At 35.3% G+C, this 16,168-nt stretch overlaps 1 protein-coding gene across 1 annotated transcript in view; it reads right to left on the reverse strand.

The window, feature by feature from the left end:
• Window positions 1–16,168, reverse strand: part of Tmem131 (transmembrane protein 131) — a 184,041-nt gene that overhangs the window by 71,284 nt on the left and 96,589 nt on the right. Inside the window, exons 6-10 of the mRNA XM_013019812.1 lie at window positions 9,945–10,061; window positions 8,608–8,730; window positions 2,622–2,702; window positions 530–680; window positions 374–430 (exon numbers count right to left, since the gene is read on the reverse strand). Of these exons, the coding sequence (XP_012875266.1) occupies window positions 374–430; window positions 530–680; window positions 2,622–2,702; window positions 8,608–8,730; window positions 9,945–10,061 (529 nt within the window). The remainder of the gene's footprint in view (window positions 1–373; window positions 431–529; window positions 681–2,621; window positions 2,703–8,607; window positions 8,731–9,944; window positions 10,062–16,168) is intronic.

A 16,168-nucleotide genomic window follows, 5' to 3' on the forward strand; every position in this document is an offset into this window, starting at 1 on the left:
CATCTGTGAAGCAATGAAACCCATTTGAAAACAGGTGAAGGTTTGTACAAGTTGTGTGTATACACACACATAAATAATATCTGTATATATAATATATACATACACACATGTATCCATACATGCATACACATATAATACACACATACATAAATAATATGGAGAACATAAATGTGTATATATATGTATAGGTATGTATGTGTGTGTGTGTTTATAATATGGAATAAAAAGCCATTCTGTGATCCCAGATCACAGAATTCACTGAGAAATAACTTCCAAAGCGGAATACAGAATACAGTACAGCCAGGAGCACTGAGTCCCATGCAGGAAAATAGATATAATATTAAAGACCTATAAAGCAGTTTGTTTTCTTTACCTTGTGTTCGTAGTGTACCAAAATCTAACATTTCGGTTGAGGAATAAATTCCAGGAGCTTAAAAAAAAGAAAAGCCAACAATTATCTTTTACTTTGCCAGAATAAAATGCACTGAAAACAAAACAAACTTGAAATTTCTTCAGTTTTTCCACTAACCTGTTGTGACTTCAACCTCAACAGGAAGAATGATGAATTCTGTGCTGTCTGATGCATTGGTCTTTATTCTGATGAAGGCTGTATGATTATCTGCTTCTCTGGAGGAAAAACTGGCTCTCATCACTCCTTTAGTTTCATAAGGAGGGATTTCCTGCCAAGTGAACAAACCATGTTTTGTTAATAATGTTGCAAAATTACCTTGTTTGCTGAATGAGATAACATGGACTGAAAGTTCTTTATCATTTTATACTAAGAAATAGCAATTCCTAATTAAACACATATGTTTCACATATGGAGAAGAAAGAAAATTTCCTAAGAAAATTAGTAATTTTTTTGGCACAAAAATCAGCACATGTTTTTAGTCCTGTAGTGAAAACATTCACATAGAAAACATTCACTAGAAGGAAGACACACTGAAAAAGTTTGGGGGATACATAATTCTTTTTTTTTTTTAAATAATCTGGCTTGCTATGAACCACTGGAATTTTTCTCTGCATGTCTTTTAGCATATTTTTAAGACATATTTGTATTCTAGAACTTACTGGTCATCATTTACCTTTACTTCCCTAATGTTTTAGACCCAAAGTAGAATATAAATGATTGGATCCCTCCAGGGGGACCTACAGATATGGTCTCTAGGGACTCTACAAACTCTTAGAAGCTGACTTGCTCTCTGGGATTTGCTCATTTTCTTTCTTATTCTAGGCTTATAGAAATAAGGATTACTAGATTTTTTTTTTTGGTAGCCCTGGAAGTATTATAGGACTATGCTAATCTCTGTTACAGTTCATTAGTTTTTAACTACTTATAAATCTGAATTGTCTTGTGTTTATTAGATGTTAATTATTTCACAAAGTAAATTCTTAGTGTTTCTGCCTGTAATTATGATAAAAATGTAATAAATTGTATTTAAACTTTTTTTTATATTTTTTTTTACTAAAAGGGTTTATAAACAATTGATTTCAAGGTAAGTATTTTTGCGAAATGTTATAAATGGGCTCTCCATTACATACTTCTTACTAGTGCATTTCTGTTCAGGAACTAACCGAATCTCTGACAGACATCTTTGTCTCTAAATGTTCAAGTAAACATCTCAAAAACATCACCTCCACACTGTTCCCTTGGTTGAGACTTGTCAGAAGACAGAATCAAGAGGCTGTGTGTAACAGAGCAATTGATAATCATAATGGGTAAGCTCTAAGGATCAAAGTCAGTGTGTCTTCAACTACAGAAGAGCAGTGATTTGAGTGGCATTTGTATAAAAACTGCATTTACCGCTTGGATTAAAGTATAGCAGTTAAAAAATTTTAAATCCTCTTTTATAAGGTTCTTGTATATTCTTTAACTTGGTTATATATCTGATATATTTTCTAAGATAGTTATCTTAAGCATTCATACAAATTGTTAAATATTCACTAATATTGAAGGTAAATGCAGATTACTTAAGAATTTAAAACAAGTAGGTTACTAGCAAATGCTACTAACAACAGTGAGTCTGAATATTAAAATTCTCTACCTTTTCCTGGAATTGGTGGCTCTTGCCTATAAACCCAACTACTCAGGAGGCTGATATCTGAGGATTGTGGTTTGCAGCTAGCCAGGGGGAAAGAAAGTCCCTGACCCTTAGCTCCAACTAACCACCAAAAAGGTAAAAGTGGAGGCTCAAGTGGTAGAGTGCTAGCCTTGAGTAAACAAAGCTCAGGGACAGTGCTCATAAACTGAGGATTCCCCTTCCCCCGCCTATGTACACTTCTCTACCTTCAAAATATAAGCTTTCACACAGTGTAAATCACATGGCAGCGATCAGATTCAGAAACAACTTTTCTAAGAAAATAGTTGAAATGACTTCTTTAACCTACAGCAGGCTAAAGCTCTTGCCAATTCTGTTTGTTCCTATTTACAACTTGTATCTTCCTCTTACTTTTTTACCCAATTTTCAAATATATTTGATATACATTTAGCACTAAGATATTAATTAAGGAGAAATTATCCACAGTTTTTCAGATGATAATAAGTTAAGTAGTTTCTGGGGTACTTAAGAAAAATGTTTGGCTCTTCTTAGCACAGACAACAGAAATCTGTTTCCACTCACCCACAGTTTTCTGGTACCTCCTTGCTGACCTGTTGGGAGCTCGAGGTGAAGGTCTCCTCCACTGGAGTACATTTCTACAACCTAGGATCAAGAGCACATGATAGTCATATTCAAAATCTTCTTTTTAATGAATGTGACTTGCTGTTAAGAGAGGTGAGTCTGGTATCCTTACTGATGCACAATAAAATACCCTTAAAGTTATAAATGTGGGATAAGTATCATGTCATATCACTTTTGAGCATAAGGTGTTTTTTTTTGTTTGCTTTTAGTTGGTCATTGAGATTGAATTCAGGGCCTGGGTGCTGTTCCTGAGCTCAAGGATAGTGCTCTACACTTTGAGCTACAGTGTCACTTTCTGTTTTCTATTGGTTAATTGGAGATGAGTCTAATAGACTTTGCTAGCTTTGAACTGTTCTTAGGTCTCAGTCTCCTGAGTAGCTAGGATTACAGGCATGAGCCACCAGCGCCCACAAAAAGGTATCATTTTTAACTAAAATAACTCTAGAAATTAAACCTAGAAGGAATACATTTGCTTTAGGGACTAGATTACAGGAAACATTACAGGACATTTAAATTTCTTTTTTCTTTTCTTTACTTTTTTGTCAGTCATGGGGCTTGAACTGGGCCTGGGCAAGGTCCCCGAGCTCTTCAGCTCAAGGAGAGAGCTCTATCACTGGAGCCACAGCACAACTTCTGGTTTTCTGCTGGAGATGAGAGTCCCATGGACTTTCCTGCCTGGGCTGTCTTTGAATTCTGATCCTCACATCTCAGCCTCCTAAGTAGCTAGGATTACAGGTGTGAGCCACTGGCACCCAGCTTAATTTTCTTTTTTTCTAAATACAACAATTTATTATGTTATTATTAAGTTTTAAAAATTTATTAATTGTTAATGTAAGGTGATATACAGAGGGGTTACAGTTACGTAAGTCAGACAGAGTTCATTTCTTTTTAAACAATGTCACTCCTTTCCCCACGCTCTTCCAGTTTTGCCCTTCCATCCCCAACCACAAATTGTACAGTTCATTTTCAACCTAGGTTCTAGTGAGTATCACTGCTGCATTTGTTCATCCTTTGTCCTACCATTTCTGTGCCCCCTATCCTCCCCAAAACAGGTAAATGAAGAAACAAGACAAAAGGAAATGAAAACAAAAAGAGCAATGAAGAAAAAAAAACCAAACAAACCTCTTGTTTCTATTTCCTGGAGTTTGTTTCAATAAATATTATTTTATATGGTCAGCCGAACATAGTATTGCACCTATGTGATTCTTTCCTAAGACTGTCTTCCTCTGGTCTAACTCTATTATCTTGTAATAAAGTTTTAAAAATATAAATTCTATATATTTCAGTTTCCCAAGTATTTCTTTATTCACACATATACCACAATTTCTAGTTGTGGATCCCCAAATACAATAACCACGAAATAGTGAAGAGATAAATATTTCGGGACTGGGGGAGTGGCAAGTGGTGGAACTCCTGCCTAACTCAGGGAGGTTCTGAGTTAAAACCCTAATACTGCCAAAAAAATGGTATGTGTGTGTGTGTTTATAAAACAATTCTAAATATAAAACAATTCTAAAAAAAGTGTTAAAATATTCACTTTCTAAGAGACTGAGAGAGGGATTGTTAATGGATAAAGGGCAAGTGGATAGGAAAAGGAATTATTTTTCATACTCTATAGCACCCTATGGTGCTATAACAGCAAACAGCTATCAGTTGGATATTTCAAAGGAGCTAGCAGAGGACTGTGAATTTTTCTATAACAGATAAATGATAACATGCCTGAGGTAACACAGAAGACAATTAATCTCATCTTTCACTGTACAATGCAAGCATGTACTGAAATGTCATACTATGCCTATAAATCTGTACAATTACTACATGTCAAAACAAAAATAGAATGTTGAAATATTTTATTTCTACGAGGAACAAAATCATAATATTCATGGCTGTATGGCTTACAGCTTTTTAGAATTTTAAAAAAATTTTGTGGTAACTGGAACTCTGGTCCTTTTGCATGCTAGGCAGGCACCCTACCACTGAGTCATACCCCCAGAATACACTGTGGGTTTTTTTTGTTGTTGTTTGTTTGTTTTGGTCAGTTGTGGTAGTTAAACTCAGGGCTTGGGGTGCTGACTCTGAGCTCTTTTGCTCAAGACTAGTGCTCTATCACTTGAGCCACAGCTCGACATCTGGCTTTTTTGGTAGTTTATTGGAGATAAGAGTCTCATGGATTTTTCTGTATGGACTGGCTTTGAACTTTGCTTCTCAACTCTCAGCCTCCTGAGCAGCTAGGATTATAGATGTGAGCTATTGGTGCCTGGCTGGTGTTTTTTTTTTTTTTTTTTGCTTTGTTTTAAGACAACTCTATTGAGGTTATTACTGATATACAATAATTAATGTGAGCAATCAGTATCCAGCCTTACAACAATTTTTTTTAAAAACATATACATATGATGGACATTTAGGTTTTTTCCAGTGTTTGGCACTAGAGATAAAGTTCCTAAGGACTTCACTACAGATAGGCATTTTCAGTAAATACTAGGGAACAGAATGGATCATATGAAACTTTCCTTTAAGATCAGGTAACTTTAACTTTTGAAAAGAATGCTTTCATTAACTTACTTTAACTTGGGGTGTAGAGATTTTTAACACAAAAAGTCCTCTACAAGTGAATAGATAAGGACAAAAGCAAGAAAAACTACAAAGCTTTAGTATAAGCTTAAAGGACTTTTGTTCTGTTTTTCTGTATGCATGTGTTGCTGAAACAAAGTAGAGCATTTTGCAAATAATTCTGAGCTAAGATTTGTCTGAGAACTAGGTTTATCATAACATTCTTAGAGAATGCTTATTGTAAAATCACAATAATTGATAGGGGAAAGGAAGATTTTTTTTTCTGAAATAAAGAAATAAGAAAAAACCCAGCAACATAACAATGTAACACAGCATATATGTGTCACTGGATCTTTTTTAAGAAAACAAGCACAATGTTTGGAAACAGAAAATTACTTTGATGATGAGGAAAATCAGTACGGAGACAAAAACTAAATTATGAAATCAAAATGAAAGATGACATTACCATGAGGAACCGTTGTCACATTCTCAATATTTAGACTAATACTATTTGTCCTAATTTAGCATAATCTAGGTAAAAGGAAAAGCCAAACTCATACAAAATACAATTCACATAAAAAGACCCCACCAAAAAAATGTTTACTTGTGTGCCCACATATATGCCTACAAATGACAGAATAGTCCCAAAAGACAGACAGCCTAAAAAGACACAGAAGATATGAATGGTAACCAGGAGAAAGGGCTTGGAATTGTAGACATATAGTCTACACAATAGCTATCAACTACTTGCAGTCATTTAAATTAAAAAAGACATTAAGTGTTTAATGCTTTGTCCATCAGAGGTACCAATTCAAGTGCATAATGGACATAAACAGCTGATGATTACTATACTGGGCAGAATAGATGTAGAATTTTCTTATCATCATAGGAAGTGATGAACATCATTGGATTACATTGGATAGCACTGAACTGTAAAATAGAAAGGTGAGGGAACTTCTTTCTGCTTCACCCATGTATGAACTATTCAATGTTGAATTATCAGGAATAATCATGTTTGTTTTATATAAAGAATACATTAGATGCATTTTCTTAAATTTGAGGACAAATGACAAATTTTAAGGTATTATAGAACTACCAGGTATAGAGTAGATTCCCAGATAAACTATCTATATTGTTCCTTCGAATGCAACCTTGGTTTCCCCTTTGCTCTCCTGTGAAATGGGTACCATGGTAAATCTTGAATTAAATACTACAAAACTCTGTCTGTCTGTCTGTCTTTCTCACTCACACACACATTTAAACAACTATCGATTGTTAAGCATGAGCCAAGTCTCATAAGCTCCATCCTCCCATGATGAAGGAGTAAGCTTCCTTAAATATTCTGTAGCTTCCCTAGTACAGCAGTCTGAGGCAACTTATATACCAAGGTCTGGCAGAATGAGAGGACTTTTGTTATTTTTTCATTAACAGCAGTCAAGGAAAAAAAAAGCCGAAAGAATTTCTTAAGTATAGGTCTATGAAACAGTTAACCAGAACAGGGAAAATTCACAATGATGTAGTAGTAGCAAAAGGACATAAATGATGATGAAGATATAGGCAAGAGAAAAATGTTTTCACTGGAAAAACAGGACACAAAAGCATTGTCCTCTCTTGTGATGAAGGTATCAAATTAAGTTAAAACTGGACCAGAGTCCAGCTTTCCTTAGAAGCTATCCTCCTTCAACATCAGTCAAGTCTCAGAGAAAGATTGTTCTTCTTGCTACTTTAGTTTAAATTTCTAAGCATTTTACTATTCATACTTGGAAAATCTCCCTATCTTCCTCCCTCCTCATTTCCTATTTTTTTTTTTTTGTGAAAATACTGTACAGAGGGGTTACAATTACACGGGCAAGAGATAATGAGTACATTTCTTATCAAGCATTGTAGTCTCCTCCTTTGTTTCCCCTTCCCATCCCCCCTCCACCAAAGTTGTAAAGTTCGTTTTCGACATAACGACTTGTACATCTCATTGTTGCAATGGGTCCACCTGTATCCCTATTTAAACGATTTGTTTTTCCCTTCCCCTCCACAAATTATACCGACATCAAATACAGTGAAAGCAGGGGTTATACCGTGGGGAAGGGACATACAAAGCAACAAAGAAATCATCTTATAAATGTGTTAGAAACAATTGCATGAAAGAAAAAAAACATTTGAATACATATCTTAGGGTTCATTTCCTTTTCTTTTCTTTCCCTCCCTCCCTCCCTCCCTCCCTTCTTTCCTTCCTCCTTCCCTCCCTCTCTTCCTTTCTTCCTTCCTTCCTTTTCTTTTCTTTTTGTGCCTGTACTGGGGCTTAAACTCAGAGCTTCAAGCTCTCAATTGGCTTTTTTGCTACATAAGTCAGGTAAAGAATACATTCCTTTTTGGACATCATCCCTTCCTACTCTCTCTCTCTCCCAGATTTTCCCTCCTATCTCCACTCACAAATTGTATAGTTCATTTTCAACATAGTGTACAATGAGTACCACTGCTGCATTTGTTCACTCTTTGTCCTTCCATTTCTGTACTGCCCACTTACCCTCCAGAAGACAGATAAAGAACAAATAGAACAAAAAGAAAAGAAAATGACAATAGCAAAAAACCTCAAAACCCTCACTTCCATTTCCTGGAGTTTGTTTTGATAAATACACATAAACATTGTGCCTACGTGTTCCTCTCCTAAGAGTATCCTCCTTTGGTCTCACTGTGTATGAATACCTACAGTCCTTCCTAATTTATCATTTCTAGTATATTTTAAATATAGCTTCTGCATGTGGGAGAAAATGAGTCGTTTGTATCTCTGGGCTTGGCTTACCTCACTTAACATGATTTACTCTAGGTCCATCCATTTCCCTGCAAATGACATATTATTATTCTATTTAATGGCTGTGTAAAATTCCATTGCTTATAGGTACATTTTTTTGGATTCACTCATCTACAGTGGGGCCGCCTCTGGGCTGTTTCTATAACTTGTGAATAGTACAGCAAAGCACATGGATGTGCATGTGTCTTTCTGGTATACTGGCTTGTGGTGTTCTGGGTAGATGTCCAGGACTGTTATTGTAGAAAAGAGCCATGTTTAGTTTTTTTTTGATGAAACTCCAGACTGCTGTCCAGAATGTCTGTACGAATTCCATTCCCACCAACATGCAATAGGGTTCCTTTCTCCCCACATCCTTGCCAACATTTGTTGTTTGAATTCACAATATTGGCCAATCTAACTGGCATGAAATGGAATCTCAGATTGTTTTTGATTTGCATTTCCTTTATGGCCAATAAGTTGCACTGAAAGTATTAACCTCTTACATCTATAAGACCTCATTATTTTAAAGTTTTATAACAAATTGAGATTTTATGTTAGGCATTAATGGATTAACCTGCTTCATAAACTCACCTGTAAAGGCTCACTGTGAGGGTTGTGTATGTTTATTATGGGTGAGAAACTGCTATTCACAGGGACTCTGGCTCCAAGGAATGGCCTCAATCGATAAGGATTTGGAACCCCAACACCAAATACCTGTTTAAAATAAGAAACAAGTGCCATGTTAGTTGCATTTTGTGAGACTGCCTGATCTAGTAAAACTAGCAAATCTAATTTTGATGCAAAAAGTTACCAAATATCACCTATGAACTAGATTGGGCTACATATTTGATTTGTTTTATATATGAGCATTTGGAATTATTGCTACAATATATTGCAACTTGAAATGATAGCAGTCCCTCATGAAATGATGGAACATACAGAAAGAAAAAAATCAGAGTTAAAAGATTTCCTTATGCCAATTATGAAAACAAGGATTCATGGCTCAGATAATGCTGAAACATCAAGCCCAACTCTGGGTCATGCCCACAGTGGAAAGCTCAAGGCTGACTAAACAGAGTGACTAAACAGAGTGAGCCAGTTATTCAAATGACAAGTTTATTAAGTGTCTATGATGTGCTAGGCAAAGCATATAAGAAGCATGTAATTTAATAAACAATATAAATAAGGCGCCTAGTTTCCCAAAACTTACATTCTAGTATTGGGACAGACTAGGTATCAACTAAAAGATTAAAAGAGATTGCTGATGACAGTTGTCACAGTACAATCCAGTAAGAGGTGACTGTGGCTTAGGAAGAGGGCAGTAGGAGTGAAGAGAAAAAAAAGCAAATAGACCTGAGATATACCCCCAAGGAAGACTTAGAGAAGGATTCTATCTATCTATCTATCTAATCTATCTATCTAATCTATCTATCTTATCTATCTATCTATCTATCTATCTATCTATCTATCTATCTGGACATGGTAAAGACAAAACAGGTGGCCATTAAGGCTCATGAGAACAAACTAAGCATGACCCTCACACAGTCTAGATTCACTGTAACTACTAGGGTCTGTTGAGGAATAACTCATATACCTCTACTCCTGTAATAGTCTTTTTGTTTTCTTAACAAGTATATGCTAACTGGATGTCATCTAGACCTAGAGGTACAACTCAGTGGTAGAACATTTGCTTAATAGACATGAGACTCTAGGTTTCATTCCAGCACCTCAAAAAACAATGCAAAACATATTTTAAGATCATTTGTTCATTAGTGTGAACTGAATAAGTAGATTTATAGTAAACATAAAAATATTCTAAGTCTAAACTCTTTTAACATTTTCTATTATCCCCAAAGTTTCTGAAGTAAGTTCTTGAAAGGCTGTCATAAAAGTGTAAAATAAATAGAAGTTCTAAATCTGGTTCTTACCTGGTAAGTAAATACCCCATGATTAGATGTGTTAATAAATAAAGTATTTTCTACATTTCCTACTACTCTTGCAAGAAAAACTACATCAAATGATGTATTTCCTCCTGGAAGAATTTTCTGAAAAAGAAAAGCAATACAGTTACATTGGTAATGACAACAACAACAACAAAATCACCACTGTCTACAGTAAAGTTCTCTAAAACAAATACCTTAGAAACTAGGTTATTTCTTTTAAAGACTTAAGCCTTAAGTTAACAAAACTATTGTGTAGTGGAATACTATTATGCAAATGATAAAATATTATTGTCATATTCGATGTTTATAGTATTTCTGCCCATTATCAGCCTAAAGCCCTGTACAACAGACAGTTCCTGTGGACTTGTTTACTTAGTAGCACTGGGCTGGAACACAGCTTCTAATTATAGACAGTTCCATGATCAGACAATCCGGGAGAACCTGGGCAGGAGCTGGACCTTCCATGTAGATGTACTAAGCAGCAGCTTATATTTTTCTGAGAATAAATTCAGGCCTCAACTCTTCCACCTCTGCCATTTATCTACACGCGTATAAAATGTTCCTATAACTCAAGTTACGAAAGAAGGCGAGGGAAGTACGTATAAGGCACTTACTTCTATTATCTTATGCAGATTAAGAATACTACAGTCAGTAAAATAAACAGTCCTACTGCACAATACAGAAGGGTTGTTTTATAACAGTAGAGAAACTTCAATTCTGCCTGCAACGAAGCCTTAAAATGCATTTAAGTTTGTCAAGCCATAAACCTCTCTTATCTTTCTCTGTGGCTAGAACTCTTAAAATGCTACCTAAATGATAAATTAAAGCATATAGAATACAGCATTTAGACTTTTTCATCTTAGGATGAAGTGAGAAGAAATATTTCTCATGCATTACTGGCGACAAAAAGCAAAAAATAAGATAATGAAACTTTCTTAAACTTATCATACAAATAATCAACTAGCCAAAAATCTAAGGAAAACAAAACACTTCCAAGATAGAAAGTTAGCACTAGCTCACCCATTGTAGAGAATGAGAGGAGGTCAAGGTTACTACACAGGAGAATAAAAAGAATTCAGCTAAAAATGTCACACTGATTAAGACTGCATGTGGGTTCATATCTAAATATAAAATACTTAGAAGTTGTAAGAACGAGGTGAAATTTATAACTGAGCCAGAATTCAATGATAGATTTACATGTGTAAATCTCCAAATAGTTTGGAATTAACACACTTCTAAATAACCTACTGGTCATATAAGTAATCACAAGAGAAATTCTCAAGTTTGGATTTGAAATGAAAATGCTTGTTTTCACTCTGTTGCAAATGTCACCCAAAGCCTGAGTAAAGTCTCTGTTGTTCAAAGATAAATCCAAATTGCCTAGTACTTAATATATATTTATTTGTTAAATTAGCAAGTTTCTTATTTCTACACTGGCAGCAAAACTTTTTAATTTCTATTTTCTTACATGTTACACATTGTAGAAGTAGTAAGTGCTTGTTGCACTTTAACAATACAGTACAAAGATGTGTGAAAAAAGTAATATCCTCAAACCTTTTTGCTTCTTAGGTCAGCCAGTTAATCTAGTATATCTAATTGTAACTTACTCGGGCTCTTATTAGTATTCCCAAATCCAAACAGATTTTTGTATTCTATAAAAATGACATTACATTCTGCTCTGCAATGTGCTTTACTTATATAACATCTATAGTGCATTTTTTTTTTGGATGGTTGTGGGGCTTGAACTCTGGGCCTGGGTGCTGTCCCTGAGCTCTTCAGGTCAATGCAAGCACTCTACCACCTGAGCACCACTTCTGGGTTTCTGGTGGTTAATTGGAAATACGAATCTCACAGACTTTTCTGCCTGGGCTGGCTTTGAACTGTGATCCTCAGATCTTTGCCTCCTGAGTAGCTAGGACTACAGGCATGAGCCACCAGCACCCAGCTATAGTGCATAATATTCCATATAAATAGATAAGAATTATTTCAGTCTATTTATTATCTGTACAATAACATGCATTGATAAGAGTTTAAACTAAAACAGAATATATGTCTGGGCACCTGTAGCTAATTAAAAATAAAAATATCCACAAGTGACCTTCAATTCATGAGTGTTATTTGAATGATATGAATATAAGTAGAATGAAACATTTAAATTTCAGCCATGGACTGAAATAAAGTTTTTCTTAATTTTAGTTTGTAAATTTAATCAAAACGTTCTAAATAAAAAAAAACATAAATTACCTCCTTTCTTTACCATGTGTGTAAGGTATCTCATTTCCACAATTAAAACAGTACAATTTTAACTATATATGTCTATTGACTATAACTATTAAGAACTTTTTTTTATTGTTTTGTCAATCCTGGGGCTTGAACTCAGGGCCTTAGCGCTGTCCCAGAACTGCTTTTAGCTCAAGGCTAGCACTCTACCACTTGAGCCATGGCGCCACTTTGGGCTTTTTCTGTTTATGTGGTCCTGAGGAATTGAACCCAGGGCCTCATGCATGCAAGGCAAGCACTCTACCACTGAGTCATCTTTCCTGCTCAAGAATTTGTATTCTTTAATGCAAAACAAATATTGACCATTTTATGGTCAATATGCAATCTAGCTATGAAAGAGGAATAGGCTTAAGTTGCAGCTTAACATTATATAACTCTAATTACAATTGGATAACATTTAATTACTAGTTAACTGTGAATAAATATGTAAACACAAAACACAAAAAACTATATATAGAGAAAAAAAATGTTACACGACTGTATTTTCTACATCTCTTATTATTTCTGTCTTGATTTCAGGTGGTATTAAAGTCAAAACTTTAGCAAGAGAATTGTATGCATTAAAATATAATGATATAACATTTTTCAAATACAAATCATACTTTTCTGTATTTCCCACTGGCTCTTTAATGTAGAAATTATAACAGTTAATAGTCAAGAAGTTCATGAGTTATAGGTAATGTTTTATTATTAAATAATATCTGTCTGGGGATTTCTAAGGACTATAGAGATAGAATTAAAATGAATATACAGAAAAGTTTTGCTCTCTTGGACTGAGTAACACTGATCATTTTCCCTCAAAGACTCATAGGTGGCGTAAAACCAAAGTGGAAGGGAAATCAGGTATCTCATTCTCTCTCTCTTCTTTCTCCACTTCTTAAGCTTCTGAACTCAGTGTCTTACTATAGGGAAAGATGGATAGCATAAGGTTGGAAAAACAAAAGCAAGGTTATCTTCTTTATAGACTAAAAGCTAGATGTAGATTTTGGTAGGTTTAATTATTTTCACTGCTTAAGTCTACCTACTAGCAGCAGTAACCAGATTAACTTTTTGATTACATATACATTTACTTGTTAAAATACATTCAGAAATATTACTCTGCAAAAAATCCTTCTATAAAATAGGTCCCTAAGAGAACCTAGTCCATATAAGTCAAATGGGTGGTCTTTAGTTTATGTTGTTTGGTTCACACTGTCTTTTAAAAACTGAATCAATTTTCAATGTGTAAAAATTATGAGATACAGAAACTTCTTATCCCTGAATCTTCTTGAAAACTCAAGAGCTACACAAAGGCCTATATTCTCACAAGGCAGTTACTAACTGAAGCCAAGTGGGGCTGATCCCTTTTGATGAGCCACATGCTCTCTAGAGTACCCCTCATTTACAATGTTTATCCAGCCCAGCAAGGTACTTGCAACTCTTGTTTTAGTCTCTGTATTACAAAAGCAGTGAAAACCCTGGCCATTAATCCAGATGAAGGCTGTTGTGTTTAGAAACACCATCATTTGAATTAGCAAAGTAAGTTAAAAAGGGAAAAAAATGTATAGTTGGGTCCTGAGCTAGTTTTGCATTGTTTCCATTTTTGCTTGCCCAACATGGTTGCACACTGTAATAACTGAAAGCTAGGGGGTTCCATTGATACCTGATGGTATATCTCTCTATACAGTTGTAATGTATACCATTTTCTGCAGCATAATATTATACATATCACAGGCAGGCTGATAGAACACTAGACTTTCACCTTGACTATTGTGAAAAACTGCACAACTGGGGCAAACCTCTTGGGGCTCAGCTCTTCATTTTTTGTGTGCGCAGATTTCTTTCAACATTAGAGTTCTTATATGTGAGATGACTGGCACATGTACAATAGCTGAAAAAATATCTTTTAGGTAACAAGAAAAATAACTAAAAGGAAAGTATTTTAAGCATATTTAGAAAGGTGATGTTTTCCCTAAGTTCTACAAAACAACTGATATTTTTTTATTACCCAAAGCAATATGCTGATTCTGATACTCTTACAAAATACTAGTTTTTTGGTGGTACTCAAATTTGAACTCAGGGCCTCATACTTGCTAAGCTGGTGCTCAACTATTTGAGACACACTTTAAGCTAAACATTGTGAAGATGGAAGTTAGTAAAGCTTTCTGCCTGGGCTAGCTTTGAGCCATCCTCCAGATCTACCTGAGTAGCTGGGATTATATGTATATTTATAAAATAAATGTAAAGGAAAAGAGAACCAAAATTCTGTCATCATGTTTTAGTTAAGTTGCTACCTCACAAAAAGATACGATGAAAGCTGGGTGCTGGTGGCTTATGCTTATAATCCTAGCTACTCAGGAGGCTGAAATTTGAGGATCGTGGTTCAAAGCCAGCCTAGGCAGGAAAGTCTGTGAAACTCTTATCTCCAATTAGCCACCAGAAAACCAAAAGTGGCACTGTGGCTCAAGTGGTAGAGTGCTCGCCTTGAGCTAATGAGCTGAGGGACAGTGAGTAGCTAGGCCCAGAGTTCAAGCCCCACGACCAACCAAAAAAAAAAAAGATACAATGAAAAAGAACCTGAGCAAGGACAAATGTAAAAACTTAAGAATGATAAAAAATAAATATAGTAGCTAACATTACATATACTTAAAAAGAAGTTTCTCTTTATCACAGTCCTTAACCATGGGGCGATGAAGTTAGTTTAATTCATTTACTTCCCTATGAGAGTTCCTGTTTTGTTAATTCTTTCGTATGTGTGTGTTTGTGCGCGCATGCGTGCGTGCCCGTGTATGCCGGTCTTGGGGCTTGAACTCAGAGGGCACCGTCCTTGAACTTTATTGCTCATGACTAGGACTTTATGGCTTGCGCCACTGTTTTACTTCCAACTTTTTGGTGATTAATTAGAGATAAAAGTCTCACCAACTTTACTGCCCCAGCTGGCTTCAAACCTTGATCCTCAAATCTCAGCCTCCAGAGTAGCTAAGATTACAAGTGTGAGCCACTGGTACTTGGCTTAATAATTATTTTTTTACTTATTTGGAAACCTACACATTAAAGCTTAATGTATCCTTTGAAAGTAAAAATTGATTTAATATCCACTTTAAAAAATCTTGCTCAGAGAAAAGTTCTTCCTTAAAAGGAATAACAAGTTCATATACTACCTACAAAAATGACAAGTAAAAACTTAGATGACACTTTTGGTATGTAGAACCAACCCTAAAATGACTTTCAGGAATTCCTGCCCTGAGACTATGAGTTTGAAAAAGAATTACACCTGTGGGGTGGTTATATATATTTACCATGTCTATGGTAAAAGGACTTTTGCACATGTAATCAAGGTTAGCAATCAGCTTAGAAAAAGGAAACCATCTACATGATCCTGAAGCAATTCATGACTTTACTGTTCTGGTGGTACAAGAGGAAACCAGAGAAATGTAAAGTATGAAGGGAAATGAGGAAGGAGCTCAATGGATGTGTCAAGCTGAGAGGTCCTAGCTGATAGATGACAACAAAATGGGAATTTCAGTTCTACAATCACAAAGAACTTAATTATGCAAACACTCTGAGTAAATATGGAAGTAAAGCTTCCCTCATGGCATCCTAATTTTGGCCTATGATATGATAAACAACTCTCTGGATCTACAACTTACAGACTGTGTGCCTTAAGTGAATATTGTCTTAAACTATCAAGTTTGTGGTAATTTATTATTTGGCAACAGAAAATGAACCCAAGGCTGTAGAACTGCCTATTAAGAAGGAAAAGAAAAACAACTGGCTATAAGAATGCTGCATTTTTCAGTGTTTAAGATTCGGTACTAATTTGTTAGCAAGTTTCATGGTGAGAAAAATGTGTTTACTCCAGTTAGAATGGCAAAAATCAAGAACTCTAACAACAACAGATGCTGGAGGGGATGTGGACAGAAGGGAACCTTACTTCATTGTTGGTGGGA

This window comes from Dipodomys ordii, unplaced genomic scaffold, assembly GCF_000151885.1.
Source record: "Dipodomys ordii isolate 6190 unplaced genomic scaffold, Dord_2.0 Scaffold47, whole genome shotgun sequence".
In the NCBI taxonomy this organism is placed as follows: domain Eukaryota; kingdom Metazoa; phylum Chordata; class Mammalia; order Rodentia; family Heteromyidae; genus Dipodomys; species Dipodomys ordii.